Here is a 19,459-nt window from a genome sequence, read left to right as displayed (position 1 = left end):
TGTGATGTTTCATTATGCTTACATTGTGTGAACATGACTCCCTCTAGTGTTGGTAACATTTTGTTAGCCCAGCCATACACGCATGTCTACCGCGGAGTATTGTGGGTGTCAGTGAGGAAGTAAAATGGCGGACCTGGCAAACGAAGGTAAGGAACTGCTCGTTGGGAAACATAAACAAATCTAACGAATCACCACAGTGAGTGCATGTAGTTCAGACAGCGACGGGACTGTCAGCAGATGTGCAGGGAATGCTCCGTTTTGCCAGAAACTCGATGTGGTGGCAGCGGTTTGACTAAACGGCATACGTTAAGAGTCCCGGCCTTTGCTATATTTGACGTGGGGGAGGAGTGGGGGCGGCTGGCCGACCGTGTGGCACAACCGGGGGAGGGGCAGTTGTCAGACGTGAAAATATCACATCTGTAGCGAGCGAACTATACCTTCCGATTGAACTGCATTTTTGTAAATCTATATGTGTGTTCCAATTTTAGAAATCAAGCACATGGAAGCACAAACAATAGACATGTAGGGCTCTGTCTGGGTCACATGGGAAATATACCGGGTGGAATTTTGCTCTTATCGAATAGCCTTTTTAAACCTCCCACTATCCCCATGTAGCTATCTACAGTACGCCGTCTATGGTCAACGCCTAAATTAGGTAGTCATCGTTAAAACACAGTTAACATGTCCCACCAAGCGTGGCTAGTTTTTTTTTTCATGGCCGTGCTGTTTTCAGACAACTGGTTATTGTCATTGCTCCATGTTACAGGTGTCTATCCCATTGAGGTACAGCCTACAATATTGCGAGTTCAATGCATAGTTATACTGTACCAGAAACCAAGATTGCAAACCCTGTTACGCAACTAGGCTAAGTACTTAGCTAGATGCATTTGAATGAATTACTTTTATACAGTTTCAAATCAACCCAATTTTATATACGTAGAATGATGCCAATACAGAAAGATATTGAATACTGAACAGTAGCTATCACGGAAATGTGCCATCTACTGAGCTGTACATAGAGCTAAGGCACAGCTGCTCGAAAGTTCAAACCTTCAACTGGCTCTTTACTCTGGACCTCTTTTTCTGATTTCACCTCCAAAAATAACAATGGCTTGCTGTGATATCTTTTCTTCAGTGTATGCTGATTCATTCAAATGTGTGAGATTTAATGAAAATGTGAAGTCGTGCAGCTATCCCAAAAGTAAGAGGCTTAGATGTTATGTGAATAGAAGACTAATGAGATTAATGCCTGTAGACACTTTTTTTATTTTTTTCCCAGAATGTCACAGTAGAGGGGTCTGGAGTTAGTCTATTTGGCAGCTGCTCCATTGAAAGACACTAGAACCCCAATTCCATTTCAACGTAAAACCCCTCTAGCTTCTCTTCTGTGTCCTGGATTCCTTTCTCATTTTGTCCGCTGTTACTTACGATGCGTGAGGTCATAGGAGACATGCCTGCCTATCACACATCATTAATTTCCACCAGTTTCCAATTTCAATTGAATGACAAGAGTAATCAGTTGTTTTGGTCTTGACAATTTGTTCCCCATTACTGAAACACTTCTGATTTTCCTTCTGTTAGCAGGAATAATATTAGATGTTCAGCTTGTGATAGTTAGAGCCAGAGGTAGGGATCAGAATTGACAGCATGGATGAGGACAAAGGTGAGGGGAGATGGGTGAGGGGGATCTATGCTGAGAAGGTAAGGGACAACAACCAGTTTGCACTCAATCTACCTTTAATGAGACAATGTTTTGGTATGGGGAGGATCCTTGGTTGCAAAATTGTGGACTTTTATTTAGTCCATCCCCTGAGTTCTGGTGATGTAATAAGCAAGCGTCACCTCACTTATTTTTAGGCAAGCTACTCTCTCATGATAAAGAACTAAGGCTATAGGCTACATGAAGTAGATTGAGTTGCATTGTAGCCTTTACTTTAACTTAACAGACATTCCTCTGTCAATATCAAGAGACTGAAAGAACTAGCCAAGTCAGAAAGGCTATAGACTGCATTTCAAACAAGTATAGACTAGTGTGTAGGCTATATCGAGTGTAACTCGGCATTGTTTCAAATTCAGATTAAATTAAGGAAGTGCAGTCTTTGATCCACTTCCTTAATTTGATAGTCTAAGTGCCATAGAGCTTATTTTGTGACAAGGCAAATCCTATTATTTTCCTTTAGGTTTTTATAAAAAGGGAGAATGTTTCATTGCTGTATCACAGAGAATAGCAGTGGTGTGGTTGGAGGCATCAGTAAAACACTATTTATGCAGAAGTCAAATACTTTTTAGTGTGAATCCACCATCTCTGGCAAGCATTTATGCATGTCTTTCACACCTCGAGGGCACATGAGCAATGCTAAGTCATCACAAAGCCTTGTGCCTCAGCTGGGGATGACTGACCACATAAACCTTCAAGCTACTAGGTCTATATATTGAAAAGCTATATTTTATATCTGATTTTACTGTTCAGTGTCAGTAGCTAGCACATTTGCCTGCCCAGCCTTCTAAAACAGGTAATGTCTTTGCCGCCCTTTCTTTCTGAAATGTTCTCCTCTCATGGCCATATCACCTTCACCATAGCTTCTTTTAGTTTTGTTGCTATATATTTATTGGGTCAACCCCAGTGTAGTTTCATCATGTTGACCCAGATCCCTAAAAATGCGAAGCACCCGTAGGCGGTCAAATTATATAAAGTCATACACACATCCTCGCAATCAGATCCCATCCACGTGGCTTACCCTAAAAATAGTCAAGGGCAAATTTTAGCAGCAGTGAGTCATTCTAGGGTTGATATCATCCTTCAAATCCATCTGCTGGGGCTGGCAGTCCTCCACTCATCCTACCCTATCACAACTAGCATGTCTCCCTCAGCTGTGGCAGGTAGCAGGCTATTCCAGCTGGACTGGGGTTAGTGGCTAGAGCCTCTTATTCAGGGAAGTCTCATGACTAGAGAGTTCAAGTTATAGCCTGGGGAGAAGATTTATTTGGTCCTGGCTGGGGTACTATCAAAGCTGAGTGGGTACTGACAGTGACAGGGGACTCTATTTACACTGACTGGGATGCCTGAGCCCTGAGGTTAGTGGTGTTCTGGGGGAGGTGAAGCAAGTGCACATTTCAACAAAACCTGTTACTTTTTCGCCTTAGCCTAACCTGCGGGTCTTTGTCAGCTCTGTAGAATTTAATTTAGGCTTGGGTGGTATCCATATTGTCATACCTTCATACCGACGTTGTGCCATACTGGGATATTCGGTAATACCGGCACTGTTTTCAAACCCCACTGATACTCTGTAATCTGAAGGTTAGCAATGCTAACAAGTACATGTAAAATCCCATAGAGAATGCTGTCTAAATGCTGAAGAGCGCATTGCGAACAGTTTCTGACCTAAACTATACAAGTATTAGCAAACCAAATGCACAACTGCATAGCATTCATCACATTTTAGACAGTTAACTTATAACTCAATAGTTAATAGTTATATCTAACTGGCAAACATTTAGTTGTGAATTGCATACTGTAATTACACTACATGACCGTTCGTTGAACATTTCATTCCAAAATCATGGGCATTAATATGGAGTTGGTCATCCCTTTTGCTTCTATAACAGCCTCCACTCTTCTGGGAAGGCTTTCCACCAAATGTTGGAACATTTCTGCGGGGACTTGCTTCCGTTAAGCCACAAGCATTAGTGAGGTCGGGCACTGATGCTGGGTGTTTAGGCCTGGCTCGCAATCAGCGTTCTACTTCATCCCAAAGGTGTTCGATGGGGTTGAGATCCCAAAGGTGTTCGATGATCCATTATTCCTCCTCCACCAAACTTTAGTTGGCACTATGCATTGGATTAGGTAGCATTCTCCTGGCATCTGTCAATCCCAGATTCATCCGTGGGAATGCCAGATGATGACGTGTGATTCATCACTCCAGAGAACGTGTTTCCACTGCTCCAGAGTCCAATGGCGGCGAGCTTTACACCACTCCAGCCAACGCTCGGCATTACGCAAGGTGATCTTAAGCTTGTGTGCGGCTGCTCGACAATGGGAACCCATTTCACGAAGCTCCCGATAAACAGTTCTTGCGCTGACGTTGCTTTCAGGGGCAGTTTTGAACTGAGGAGGGAGAGTTGCAACTAAGGACAGACAATCTGTACATGCTATGTGCTTCAACACTCGGCGGGCACGTTCTGTGAGCTTGTGTGGCTTACCACTTTGCGGCTGAGCTGTTGTTGCTCCTAGATGTTTTAATTTCGCGATAACAGCACTTACAGTTGACTGGGGAAGTTAAAGCAGGGCAGAAATTGTTGGCATCCTATGATGGTGGCATGTTGAAAGTCACTGAGCTCTTCATTAAGGCGATTTGTTTATGGATATTGCATGGATATGTACTCTATTTTTATACACCTGTCAGCAACGGGTGTTGCCAAATCCACTAATTTGAAGAGTGTCCACTGTCCACATACCTTTTGTGTATGTATATTGTAGATCACCTGTGAGTGACTTACAAGGCTCCGGTCTTTCGTCATTGTGTGCTTGTAAACAAACACCACATGACTGGGGACTACCGTAAGCCTTTTAATAATGTCACATGTGATATAAAGAACGCAATGTTTATCTCCTAATGTATTACAAACATTGACTGTGAAGTATTTTAAAAAGTAGCTACAAATATTCAAATGGATTAAAAAATCCTCCAAGGAAATAATTTTGACGGTATTGAAAAACCATTCCGTGTCTTTTTCTAAATACCCCGGTATACGGTATACCGCCCAAGCCTAATTGGTAATATTTGTAATTTAGGAGTACTGAGAAGGCTCATGAATAGAATTAGGGGTTTTATGGACAATGTCAAGAGACGTCATACTAAAGGTTAATCCGTTACAGTTTATGCCTGGGGTAGGGGTTCTACTAAGATATATGGAATTGTTTTTTAAGAAGGTCATACCAAGGATCATTTAGCTATTTGATTTACAATTTTAAGACCTCTTGAAGTATCAAAATAAAAAAATATTTGATGAAAAATGTTATTTGGTGTTACTGCTGTTAGCCCATTCAAAAGCATTGAATAACAGATTCACTAAATGGAACAGATGTTTGCGAGAGATGATAAACAGGAAACCCAATATTTTTATTATATATTTTTTAATATGTATTTTTGGCACTAAACAGTCTCCATATACAATACCAGTCAAAAGTTTGGACACCTACTCATGCAAGGGTTTTTCTTTATTTTTACTATGAAATAACACATGGAATCATGTAGTAACCAAAAAAGTGTTAAACAAATCTAAATATATTTAAGATTCTAAAAAGTAGCCAAACTTTGCCTTGATGACAGCTTTGCACACTCTTGGCATTCTCTTAACCAGCTTCATGAGGTAGTCACCTGGAATGAATTTCAATTAACAGGTGTGCCTTGTGGAATGTCTTTCCTTAATGCGTTTGAGCCAATCCAGCTGTATTGTGACAAGGTAGGGTGGTATACAGAGTATAGCCCTATTTGGTAAAAGACCAAGTCCATATTATGGCAAGAACAGCTCAAATAAGTGAAGAGAAACAACAGTCCATTACTTTAAGACATGAAGGTCAGTCAATCCGGAAAATGTCAAAAACCAACAAGCGTTATGATGAAACTGGCTCTCATGAGGACCACAACAGGAACGGAAGACAGAGTTACCTCTGCTGCAGAGGATAAGTTCATTAGAGTTAACAGCCTCAGATTGCAGCCCAAATAAATAATTCACAGAGAGCAAGTAACAGACACAACTCATCATTAACTGTTTCGACGATACTGCATGAATCAGGCCTTCACGGTCGAATTGCTGCAAAGAAACCACTACTAAAGGATGCCAATAAGAAGAAGAAACCTGCTTGTGCCAAGAAACACGAGCAATGGACATTAGACCGGTGGAAATCTGTCCAAATTTGAGAATCTTGGTTCCAACTGCCATGTCTTTGTGAGACGCAGAGTAGGTGACCAGCATGGCTACCACAGCATTCTGCAATGATACGCCATCCCGCCTGGTTTGTGCTTAGTGGGACTGTCATTTGTTTTTCAACAGAAGGACCAACCACACCTCCAGGCTGTGTAAGGGCTATTTTACCAAGAAGGAGAGTCATGGAGTGCTGTATCAGATTACCTGGCCTCCACAATCACCCGACCTCAACCCAATTGAGATGGTTTGGTATGAGTTGGACCGCAGAGTGAAGGAAAAGCAGCCAACAAGTGCTCAGCATATGTGGGAACTCCTTCAAGACTGTTGGAAAAGCATTCCAAGTGAAGCTGGTTGAGAGAATGCCAAGCATGTGCAAAGCTTTTATCAAGACAAAGGGTGGCTACTTTGAAGAATCTCAAATATAAAATATATTTAGATTTGTTTAACACTTTTGGTTACTACATGATTCCATGTGTTGTTTCATTGTTTTATGTCTTCACTATTCTACAATGTAGAAAATAGTTTAAAAAAATAACAAACCCTTGAATGAGTGGGTGTGTCCAAACTTTTGACTAGTACTGTATACTTCCTTTCATTTTTTTCCCAACTTGTATCGGGGGACCTTCGACTAGATTTTAGATTTTGAGTGGATTTTCCCTTTAAGCTTTTGCCCAAAGATGTGCAAAATTATATCTTCAACAGTGACATCTGATTTCTCTTACAGAGAAGCCTGCCATAGCCCCACCTGTGTTTGTGTTCCAGGAAGATAAAGCACAGAAGGTGAGACACTCTTGTCACACCTGCTTAAAATGGAAACAGTGTGACTGCACAATGTGTGTCAGACTTGACTTCACACTGGCTGGATATTTCACTTCATTTCCTGTGTCTGACTGTCTCTCTCTCTCTCTCTCTCTTTCTGTCATACCCATAACAGAGATCAGCAGAAGGGTCCAGTGCTGAGGATGGAGAAGGTAAGGGTGAGGAAGATAATCTAGCAGGTTATGGTTCTTTGGAAAATTGACACGTCTATCTTATATTACTGTATTGTAGTTACTTTGCTAATCTTTGCTGATTCTATCTCCTCCAGACTCTGATAAAGATGAGAGTAGTTACTGTCCCCCGGCCAAGAGAGAAAGAACATCATCACTAACACAGTTCCCACCCGCACATTCAGGTAATTGTACGTTTTGTTGAATTAAAATAGTATTTTGTTAGTGTGTCGAGAAAGGGTCTGTACTCATGTTATTTCTCATTGTCTCTTGCAGTTTCTAAGAACAATGTGTTCATGCCATCCAGTTTCTGTCAGTCCCCGTCAGGAAATAATTCAGATTCAGAACCTGGTGAGTTCATGAATAGTTGTCTTAAGATCTCCTTTTCAATTAACTTGCTATTTGCATGATATAAGGAGAACGACCCTTGAAGAATCATGACAAGAATGGTTTGCTTTTTCTCCTTAATCAATGTTCTGGCCTAACCTCCATCTCATATTCCCTCTCTTTCTCCATCTTTCTCTGGTGTCAACAGAGGAGAAGACTGTTGGGTTTCGCTTGAAGCCTCCCACCCTGATCCATGGACAGGCTCCTCGTACAGGTGGCTGTTCTCTCCTGTCAATTTCAGAGAGGCTTTATTGTCCATTGAGTGAAATGTGTTTCGGGGGTTTCAGCACACAGGCTCAGTCACAAAAGCAATGTACAAAACATCACAATAAGTTGGAAAGAAGATGGCCCTTGTTTGTCTGGCACTGGTCTGTCCAGAGCCTTATATTTAGGCCAAGTATAATGTTTTGCAGGTGTCCCGAGCCAGAAGCCCAAGGAGCAGCAGCGCAGCGTACTACGACCCGCAGTACTGCAGGCCCCTCCGCCTAGCAAATCACTAACCCTGACCGGTAAGTACACTGAGGAAAGCTTAACCTCAAAGTCTTCAGATACTCTCAGACAAACAGCTCTGCTACTTCGTTCTGTTCTGCGATGGCCATTCTCCTCCAGCTTTCTTTCATCTCAATGTGCTTGGACAAATCATCTGTTGAAGGGGAGAGAAATCTAGCCATTTCTGGAATTTCCCCGACTCTCCTCTTGTGGTCCTCATAGGTTTGAACAGTGGTACGAATGGAGTGAACAGATCGTCCGAGGGTCTGCCAGTCACCCAGAACAACACAGATAACTGTGATGGCTCCACAGACAATATGGCCAAGTCACAGGTAAGCGGAGAGGTCAAAGGGTGCCACGCTAGCTACATGTTTCCTGATTGGAAGGGCTCCACAGTGGCCTATAATAACCTATATAGTTATCAAGCTTCTAACAACAACAAAGAACACAACAGGACACAAGGAAGGTTTTATTCTTGGACATTCAGCATGGAATTCCCATGAATTTGTCTCGCTGCTCTCATCTTTCAAGGAGAAGAAAAGCGAGAGCGGTGAGAGCAGGAATGGAGAGAGAACAGATCCTCCTGTGGAATCCACATTTGTATTTGGTCAGAATGTCAGAGACAGAGCCAAGGTGACTTGAATAGTTAACTAAAGTGCATGTCATATGGAATACATTTGAAAGATGCTCTGGGCTTTGCCTCATACATAACACCCCATTGAGGTGTGGGTAAATCAATTTATAAACTGGGTAGTTCTGGCCCTGAATGCTGATTTTGCTGACAGCTGTGGTATATCAGACCTTATACCATGGGTATGACAAAACATGTATTTGTACTGCTCTAATTACGTTGGGAAACAGTTTATAATAGCGATAAGGCACCTTGGGGGTTTGTGGCATATGGTCAATATAAGGGCTGTATTCAGACACTCCATGTTGCGTCGCACATAAGAACAGCCCTTAGCCGCGGTATATTGGTTGTAAACCACACTTCCTCTGGCCTTATTGCTTAAATATAGCAGCCTCTTGTGGCCTTGCATGCTTTATTACGTGAGTTTTATGTTCTTTTTGTTGTTATTTGTCTTATCTTTACCTTTTTTCCCCCCCCATTCGTCTAGGTTGAGGGAAGCAGTGAAAAGAAAGTCTCTCTGTCAGCAGAATCAGGGGAAACCAATTATTTCCTACAGTACAGAAGCACTCCTGGGTTAGTCTCTCATGGATTCTGGCTCCAATGGATATGATCAGTTATCACTTTTATTAGGTTAATACTTTATCACAGTGTTGTGATCTTATTAATATTACATCCTATCCGCTGTATGTTTTCCACCCAGCTTACAGAAGGCTGAGAACAACACTGACGACGGGGCTAAGTTTGTGTTTGGACAGAACATGTCGGATCGTGTCCTGGTGAGATGTTTTTTTTTGTGAGGCTAATCTACTCATCTGTTACCTCTTGTTGTTTTTCTATCATTTGTTCCCCTGACAACTAAAGACAGGATCCACAAATTTGTGTTAAAGCATGTTGTATTACATTCTTGTTTTGCAGAGTCCGCTGAAATGTGAGCAGGCAGCAGAGAGCAGCAGAGATCCCCCTGCCACCCCGCCATGTGAGCCACCCTCACTGGTCAGCAGCCCTGACAAAGGTGGGCAGAGAAAATAACATGCTGCATATTAAAAAATATGTAATTCATGTTACTAAGCCCATATAATAATGGCAATCCAAGAAAAGAGAGAGAGGCTTATTTTCAGGTGTCCAAAGTGTCCTCGTTTTGCTGTTCTCTTTGCAGATACCAATGTGACAGAGTCTTTGGAGGAGTCGGCAGCGGCCTACACCAAAGCCACAGCCAAGAAGTGCTTGTTAGAGAAGGTAGAGGTCAGAACTGGAGAGGAGTCGGAGAGTAATGTACTACAGGTATGCACAAGCTCCAGTTGTTTGTTGTTCAATGTTAGTGTATTTATAGTAACATTCAATTTACTTCACCAGGACATTTAGCAATTGTTGATGTAAGGTTACCCACAGTAGTTTTGTGTTTACATGTCACCTTAGACAGGGTTGGAAATCGTCTATGATCACTCATCTGACAATGGAATGTTTTTTTTCTTTTTTTTCTCAGGTCCAATGCAAGTTGTTTGTGTTTGACAAAGCATCCCAGTCTTGGGTGGAGAGAGGCAGAGGACTACTGAGGCTTAATGATATGGCTTCCACAGAGGAGGGATCGTTACAGTCCAGGCTAGGTACAGTCATTGCAGTGGCATAACACTTGAATCAAATCATGTCCAAACGCATCTCCCGTTTGAATGTATTACATTGGTTATTATATGCATTGTGTATGACCTGAGTTTGTGCTGTTCTGGCCCTGTAGTGATGAGGACCCAGGGCAGTTTGCGTCTGATCCTCAACACCAAGCTGTGGCCCCAAATGCAGACGGACAAAGCCAGCGAGAAGAGCGTCCGCATCACAGCCATGGACACTGAGGACCAGGGGGTCAAGGTCTTCCTCATATCGGTACGAGTAAGACCACATTACTTATTACATAGTAATTACTAAGGATGCGCACGGTTATTGAAATATCCCAATATGCGAACGGACGTTAGTGTGCGATTACTTGAGTGTTCCTCGGAGGAGGAGAAAAAAATTGTAGACCTATTTTAACCATGAAAAGGCTTTTGTCTAAATAAATGTATCCATTTGACATTTTTATCTACAAGGATAGACCATGACATTTGAAATTCCTTTGAATGTTGTTTTTTGAACGGTACTTTGAGCTACTGCTGTGCATTTATTCCTCCAGGCTGCCCTGACATAGGTATGCTATTTTCCTCACTTCAAATAGCTATTACAGGCGCTTGCCTAATAGAGTTTCCACAATATCTGACATAGATCAATGCAAAACACTAACCAGAACCTTTTTGTAACAGAATAATTTCTGTCATGGTGAAAATCATTCTTATCTTTGTTGCTGCAAGCCAAACTTTTGGAGAAAAGCAGATATCCGCTGTTTACTTCTGCCATGTGCATTTGCATCATTCAGAAAGGTCCAAGATATAGAAAAATATTTTTCTTTGAATTTCTGAATTCCCGGATATCGAACAAAATGTCATATTATTTGAATAGTAAAATATTTTGCCCATCCCTAGTAATTACACTATAATTACATGGTAATAGATGAGTTGAGTATATCTGACACTGCCAGGACATTCTGTATAGTACTCATGTGTTAGTTATGTGTCTGTTCCAGGCAAGCTCTAAGGACACGGGTCAGCTGTACGCAGCGCTGCATCACCGTATCCTGGCACTGCGGAGCCGCTCAGACCAGGAGCCAGAGCCCCGGGTCCCCATTCCAGACGACGGCCACATCCCTCACCCCCAGTCTAACGAGGAGGATAGTGATGAGGACGAATCGCTCACACCCACTGCCAACATCGCAGGTAAACCATAGAACCCTTTTAGTCTGTTACCCTAACTGATCTAATCACCCCAAACGGATCTGAAGACCTCTGTCATGAAAATTCTTACACAGGGACACTCAAAGTCAATCTTAAATGAATCATTGTTTGTCAGCGCGCTGGAGAGGTTCCAACAAACTTGAACGCCTGTCAGGAGCTCTAACGGGGCAGTCCCGTTAGTTCCCTTACAAACTTATATTTGCACGATTTAGCTTATTCATCATTCATAATTAATGTTTTCTTAAGTCATGTGATGACCAATACTGGGTCATGCATTTGACAGTCCAATACCTCACGAGGCTTCTTCCCTCTAAGCTGAGACCTTGAAACTGAGATATCCCTTTCTCTAAACAATGTTCAAAGTCAAATCACATGTTTTTTGTCACATGCACCAAATACAACAGACCTTACAGTGAAATGCTTACTTACAAGACCTTAACCAACAATGCAGTTTTAAGAAAAATAAGTTAAGTATTTACTCAAATAAACTGAAGTAAAAAAAAGACAAGAAAATTGAAAAATAACAAATGATTAAAGAGCAACAATAAAATAACTGTAACGAGGCATGTACAGGGGCTACTGGGACAGAGTCTATGTGCGGGGGCACAGGTTAGTCGAGTTAATTGAGGTAACATGTATATGTAGGTAAAGTGACTATGCATAGATAATAAACACAGCGTAGCAGCAGTGTAAAAATGGGGGGTGAGGGGGGGGTCAATGCAAATAGTCATTAGTGATTAGCTGTTCAGGAGTCTTATGGCTTCGGGGTAGAAGCTGTTAAGAACCCTTTTGGACCAAGACTTGGCGCTCCGGTACCACTTGCCGTGCGGTAGCACAGAGAGCAGTCTATGACTAGGGTGGATGGGTGGATTTACTTTGGGCACGCTTGTCATCCAGATGTCAAAATACTGCCCCCTAGACCAAAGAGGTTAATATTATTTATTTCAAATTTCTGTTGGATATTCACTTTCTGCTTCACACTTATTAAATATCTATTATATTAAGATTCATATGTAATGTGACAAATTTATAAAATACATCGGCCAATTCAGAAACCGTTATTATAACTGGGCTAGCACTGCCTATCAGTCCACTGTCATTGGCATGTTCTATCCATAAGGTTTCTGGCACCTGAGACAAAATAGATTGGGAGACAGTCTCAGACCCCCACTCCTCCTGGGGGTTCGCCTGCTAAATAAGTTTTGTTATACTCACAGACATGATCCAAACAGTTTTAGAAACTTCAGAGTGTTTTCTACTAATAATATGCATATCTTATCTTCTGGGGATGAGTAGCAGGCAGTTGAATTTGGGCATGCATTTCATCCAGACGTGAAAATACTGTCCCCTGTCACCAAGAAGTGAATATCTCATCGTTTTGGATATCAATGAAAACTCCAAGGAGTTCAATAAATTGTTTAGTTAACAGAAAATCATGTTCAACTTAATTGGTTCTATTTATAGTTTTTTTTGTTAGGGGTAAGTCAAGTCCCGTACAATACTTTAACCTTATCATACCGCAAATGATCCATAAAGGGACCACTCTGAACATTTCGCAAAATACTTTTTTACAACACTTGTGTGGGTGTGCAAGTTATATATATATATATATATATATATATATATATATATATATATATATATATATTTTTTTTTTTTTCTATTGTTACTTCATCAGCTTTAGTAACCCATTAGACAAATATTATTATCTCTAATAACCCATTATACATTTGTGTTACATCACAAGATCCTCCTCTACACTAGTGTTCTAGTCATACAGGGGTTTAAATATTCACTAGTGTTCTATTTAACAGCTTATTCGGGAAAAATACTCTCTTCTTTCATATCTCCACACACATAATAATGTTATACCATCAAACTCCACAGATGGGTCATGTTATCCTCATGTAATCTAAAGTCATGTTATCCTCAGAGACATGTCTCATTAGTAACAAGGATAACATGTTATCTTCGTTACTAATGAGACATGTTATTATGTTATCCTCGTCACTACTGCGACATGTTACTTATGAGATGTAAGACATGTTATCCTCTACCTGTAGATCCATCAGCGGTGGTGGACAGAACCCTAGATAACATTACAGATCAAAAAACACGGCTCACAGAACTGGTTGGGGCATTCATTCACCTCTTTCACACATGAGCTAGTCCCCTGTCCGCTCTCATTCACTCAATCATTTATAGCTATATTTCAATCTCAATCTTGTTATGCAAATTTCAGTCAGCTTGATATCCACATTTCAATCTTATAATCCTTATTCCAATCTTAATAGTAATCATTTAAGTCCATGTATTATCCAAATTTCAATCAGCCAAATTTCCATCAGATTAATATCCACATTTCAATCTTATGATCCTTATTCAAATTTTAATAGTAATCATTTAAATCCAGGTATTATCCACATTTCAATCAGCCAATTTTCATTCAGCTTAATATGTCATATCTCAGAATCACACTTTCACATCCATATTCACTTACTACTGTTCCCAAACATACCCCATGTGCATCTTCAAATATTCTCTTGTCGTTACTTGCTATGCACCATATGTATCTTCAATGTTTATCTTGTCGCTACTTGCTACACATATAAATAACACCCCGTATTTCGTAGTGCCGGTAGACGTTTCTTATAAATGCCTACAGACAGCTGTCAGCGGGGCATTCCATGATATTGTTACGCCCTCACTGTAGTCTTCTCATAAAACTAGTGAATAGTCTTCTCTCTAGAAGTGAAAAAATATCTGGCCCTTTTTATGGGTTTCTCGCCATGATTTCATTCCGTTTTTTTCCCCTGTTTTTTTCCCTCACTTTTATACATATTACATTTAAATTGACTTAATGAAATCAGTTGCCATCCCTCAATTGTTAGCCGATGTGTCTCCTCCTGGGCAGCTCACAGTAAGGGTCTGGTCTGGGTGGGTCTCGTCATCTTTAGGTCAGACGGCAATTTCCCTCATGCTTCATAAAATGCGCCACCGATTTCCTTGCAGACCCCCCACTGGAAAGTGAGGCTTCTTCTCTCCAAGCTGAGCCCTTGAAACTGAGATATCCCTTTCTCTAAACAAGTTTCTGGGCATACTGCCAAATTCTTTCAATCAGTCACTTGCATGAACGCAGATTGGTTTATAGAAAAGCACAAACAAAACTATTTTCACCACACCTCTTACTGTGATTTATTCAAAAAGTGAATTGCTGTTATCTGGACAAAGTGATTGTCCAAAAGTGTTATTTGGTGTTCCAAGGAAGTGATCTGGGAGACCCCTATCAATGGTTTATAGAAAAGCACAAACAGAAATTGGTTTATAGAAAAGCACAAACAAAACCATTTCCACCACACCCCTTCCTGTGATTTATTTTTAAAAAGTGAATTGATGATATCTGGACAAAATTATAGTCCAAAAGTGTTATTTGTTGTTCCAAGGAAGTGATCTGGTAGACCCCTATCGATGGTCCATAAAAGTAATCTCGGGGTTCAAAAATGTCACCTGGACATGCCCCCTAACTGTCAAACAAACTTATTTGAAAGTCCAAGTAAGTGATCTTGGACACCCCCACTGATGTGCCAAAGAAGTTATCTGGGGGTCCAAGGAAGTTATCTGGGCATCTTTGAATGGGACTTTTTTACTTTTGTACTTTTTCATTGGATGTTGTCAATTGTCTTGTATTTTGTCTTATTTTATTCAAGCTACATCTGGCCCATTCAAAAAGTCCAAGAATGTAATTTAAAACAATAGTCCAATTGCAATCACTCACCAGGCCTGTCTCTCCTCTCCCCAGAGGGTCCAGAGGTCCAGGCCAGTGGGAGTGGGTCCTCATAGCGCCTGCCCCCCTCCACACGCTGCAGTCAGGACCCCTACAGGCACCTCAGTCCAGCATTTCCCCAATGGTCAGAGGTCACAGTGGAGTACCAGGAAGGATCCTATGCAGGTGCTACTAACTTTACTCTGTGCAGTTCAGTCTCTCTGCATTCGCAGTATATCCGGGATGGATGGTCTTTTTGTTTGTTTTTTTATTTTAGTTTTTTTAACCTATAGAACTGAAAAATATATATTTTTTGGAGTTTGTGAATTGTCGCTCATCATATTGATGAGTGAGACGTTGCAAGACGGAATGCGAAAGCAGTTTTCTTCTCTCGCCGATGTAAGTACATTCTAAAGAGCTTGCCGTTAAAAGTGGGACCTCTTTATCCACCTTGCAAGAAAACAGACCTCAGGCACTTCAAATCCAGTGGGGCTTGTATTTTGTTCAGAGAGGTAAAGATCTAGTTGCCTAGCAAATAACTGTTTATAAATTCTTCTTTTTATTTCACTGAGTTGTGTCTGAACTCTCCAAGTTTTATTTTGTATTTTAAGTCCGTCGATACCGCCTTTGGCCACTTAGTTTTTTAGTCTGTAGTCAACATTAGAAATGATTTTTGACCACAAATCATTTGAAATAGAAGCCCTTGTGCAAACACCTGCTTTGACGTAAATGATTTAAAGAATTCCATTTAATAATGGAGTTGACCTGTGTTCATTATTATGATGATTATTATTATTGATAGTTGATATATCGACTTTGATTTTGAAGTTCATTCGAAAATGAACCCATTTTGCAAATAAGCTAGTTGGATTTGATAGTTTTACAGCAGGTTTTTTTCCATGACCCCAACATTTTCCCTAAATATAGATGGTAGATGTGTTTGTTTCAAAAAGATGAAACATTTTTAGATGAATCTGAAAAGATATCATCTTCCCAAATATATATTGAATAAACCAATTTTATTAGTTGTTTACAATTGTTTATTTAGTTTGCTTTAAATAAGTTACACAGACATTGTTTATAACAACCTCGATCATTGCGAACATATTTTTCCTATGTTTTTTCACACCATGAGAAAGGTCAATATAATAACTTCTAGGTTTGGGTGTTGGCAGTTGGATTCTCCGAACATGTCGTTATTTGCATGTATCCTAAATGGGTTTGACCTCAAAACCCTACAAAATGCACATATACTCTCAGAACAACTAATGCTGCCATTTTAATTCAAAGAGCTATAGGCATTGGAACAGGTGGTTCTACATGCACATGATTGGAAGACTACAAGTACATTGTTTCTCACCAATCGTCTGGTGCTGAGCCCTCTTTATTCCACTGTTAATCGGTGGCTTTGGTTTGGTGTATTTAAAACGGATCCCCTATGAGAATAGATGACTGCAGTTATATTTCCTTCAGTGAAGTGTGGCTCCTCTTGTTTTAAGCCTTTCTTCTTCATATCAGTGGAATTAGTCATATCTCGAAACTGTTGTATTATAGTGTGATCCTTTTTCATGTACTACAAGCCTTTCATGTGAAAATATGTATTTTTAACACAAAAAAAGCACACTAAGAAAACTGAAAAAAAAAATTAAAAAAAACAGGCAAGTAGAAATGTTTGTGGTTAAAATGTATATATCCCGTAATGTATATTATTGAGCAGCCTTTAAGTGTAAAAAAAAAAAGAAAAAAGGATGCCCCTCCTTATTTTGCACTCTTCACCGTTGTCTGTAGAAACCTCACCATGTAGTGTGCTCTGTACGTTTGTGTTCTCTCCATTCTTCACATTCTGCTTATGTAGCAACAAACATAGGACTATTCCTCCGGACATGGGGCTCAGACATGAATGTATGGCACCTTGGGTCTGAATAAAGAGCCAGGGGCCGACGTTCTTCAGCACTTTTCCTTCTCTGTTATTTCTCCCATCAATATGAATTTTTAAATGTTCGTAAATGCAAATGAACTTGGACTGCCCATTAATAAAATGGCAAAAGGTGGTCAATGATGAAGTGTTGAATGTTGTTTACATTGGGGTTGTTGATGGTTATTTGCTGGGGAGTGACTGTAAGACAGAAACACTTTTGTTCATGTTATATTTTTGTTGCTGTATTGTTTGTCATGTCTGCTATTGTCCCTCAAAATGTCTACCTGTTTTCTGTTTTAAGTTAGGTGTAGTTCCATAACCTGGTGCTATTTTGTTACCGTTCCTATCACTATACAAGTCAATGTTGCTATTCCGTTAGAATTATATCAAAACAGAACATCTTTGAATGGAAGGCAAGTGGTGAAGATGTTCTGAAACTTTAGTTGACATGACGAGCCCTTGACGCTATTGTACAAGAGTACCTGTCCCATACTCTATCTGTGACTGGAATATGTTTTCATTTTTTAATTTGACCTTTATTTAACCAGGCAAGTCAGTTAAGAACACATTCTTATTTTCAATGACGGCCTAGGAACAGTGGGTTAACTGCCTGTTCAGGGGCAGAACGACAGATTTGTACCTCTGGGTACAGATTTGTACCTCGGGGTCAGCTCGGGGGTTTGAACTCGCAACCTTCCGGTTACTAGTCCAACGTTCTAACCACTAGGCTACCCTGCCGCCCCATAATAATGTCATCTGCATTGGCTTCTCGACATGTCATTCATTACAATACATTTGCTGACCGTTCACAGTAGTGGCATTGCTGCCTATTTTGATTAGTCCAATACAACGGAGATGTGGTCAGAGTAGGTGTGCCAGAGATGCGTAAGCGATCAGGAGTGGTCCATAATAGGCTAATGAAATGAACAGAAAATGCTGTATTTTTTTTCCCACTTATGGGATAGGCTTTCTAACCAGCTATCTCCCCTCTTTCCAATGATCCGCAACTGCAATAGAGACATGTAAAAATATACCATACCTATCAGGAGAAAGATGCTTGTCATTGAGGAACATTAGAATAGCTACATGTCTCTTTTCAACAATGCCCAGTCATTACCAGTCATTACCGTTACCAGTCATTTTGATATCGATCGCCCAGTATGTGTGGAACAAGGGCAAAGATGCAGTCATATCATAGCAATAGATAGGCTAAAAAGGTCATAGCATCGTCATAGCAATTCTCCATTCAGGCAACACAGCAGTACTGTACCATTCAGCTCTGTTGATATGTGTATCACATAATCCCTCCACATAAAGACCACTTTCAATCTCCTCTCTGATATATTGTACGGCTGTCAGAGCATCCACTATCTGCAGTATATTTTTAATGAATCTCGAATGCATTAACTCGATGGAAGGCATCATTCTAATAACCTTAGTATAGTGCCGTCAAATGTCATTGACACATTTTAGCCTTTTGGACTTTTCTTTGATTTCTCCTCGAAGGTTTTGAGGATAACAAAGACAGTAATTGTCAACATGTTCCCCTCCCTTCCACCGCCCTATAGACATGTAAGAGATGAGGGACCAGGACATGACTGCTAAGATTGCTGAGGGACATTGGGCTGGAGAACCACAGCATTGCAGTGAGTCATTTTAGTGGTCTGGACTTACTCAAGGAAGGCAAGGAAACATGTGGCATAGACGTGTTTACAACACTGCTGTCCGTCACCAAACCATAGAGGTCTGTCCACCAGTCCAAACAAACCACAGGGATGCTGAAAGGTCTGGGGGTGGGGAACCCTCAGTCCAGGGATGGGCAACTCCGGACCTGGAGAGCTGCAGTGAGTGCAGGCATTAGAGACTTTTGGTTATTTGCACATAATGATTTACAATAAAATTGAAGGAATAGAATAATAGAATAAGCCCTGAACACTGGTGAAACAAAAGCCTGTACAGGTCTCCATGAATGGGGTTGCCCACCACTGCCCCAGTCCCTTTCCCTGAAATGTATTGTTGAGCCTACTGTCTTGCCAGGTTCAACAATCATAATGTTATTTTTTTGCTTTGAGCTTTAATATAAAATGGCTACAAAAAGAGGCAAAAAAAAAAAAAACTTGTTATGAAAAAAAAAAAAGTATGTAAAATTGTCATATCAAATGTATTTCAGAATTACATTAAAACTTTTAACAGAAAGCAAAACTTGTCTTCATTGTTTTACTGAGTTTTCTAAAGATTTTGTATTTGGACTGGTCAGATAGCTTTGGTGGGATTCCTTACGAAACTAGAACAAAACAAGACCCTGATTTATTGGATTTTAAAATGTAAACCATAGAAGGATCCCATTTGTATCTTATACCATAATTGACTAATCATTAATTAAGTTGGAACATTTTACATTTTGGGCTTAACCAGGTCTTATTTCTAGTTGCAGTCATATCAGAAGCTAGCAGATGTATTACTTGCCAACAGCTGAAAATTCCAATAGAACTACATCACGTTTTGTAGTTCACTTTCCTTGCTTTTCTAACAACACTA

At 40.4% G+C, this 19,459-nt stretch overlaps 1 protein-coding gene across 2 annotated transcripts; it reads left to right on the top strand.

Annotated features, from left to right (window-relative positions):
* The first annotated feature begins 24 nt into the window (after positions 1-24).
* LOC109902449 (ran-binding protein 3) lies at positions 25-19,045 on the top strand. 2 transcript variants are annotated; one of them, XM_020498801.2, is made up of 17 exons: positions 36-146; positions 6,653-6,708; positions 6,863-6,899; positions 7,016-7,102; positions 7,194-7,268; positions 7,453-7,518; positions 7,718-7,813; positions 8,016-8,125; positions 8,325-8,426; positions 8,912-8,997; positions 9,125-9,200; positions 9,340-9,436; positions 9,581-9,705; positions 9,908-10,028; positions 10,157-10,299; positions 11,033-11,222; positions 15,040-19,045. In XM_020498801.2, exons 1-17 carry the CDS (start codon positions 125-127, stop codon positions 15,078-15,080), a joined length of 1,530 nt encoding a protein of 509 aa, XP_020354390.1. In that variant the 5' UTR covers positions 36-124; the 3' UTR covers positions 15,081-19,045. The 2 variants fall into 2 exon arrangements, with proteins under 2 accessions (XP_020354392.1, XP_020354390.1); XM_020498803.2 differs by lacking the exon at positions 8,325-8,426 and having other exon boundaries at positions 25-146.
* The last annotated feature ends 414 nt before the right edge of the window (positions 19,046-19,459 follow it).

This window comes from Oncorhynchus kisutch, linkage group LG13, assembly GCF_002021735.2.
Source record: "Oncorhynchus kisutch isolate 150728-3 linkage group LG13, Okis_V2, whole genome shotgun sequence".
NCBI lineage: Eukaryota > Metazoa > Chordata > Actinopteri > Salmoniformes > Salmonidae > Oncorhynchus > Oncorhynchus kisutch.
This window is presented reverse-complemented; position numbering and strand designations above follow the sequence as displayed.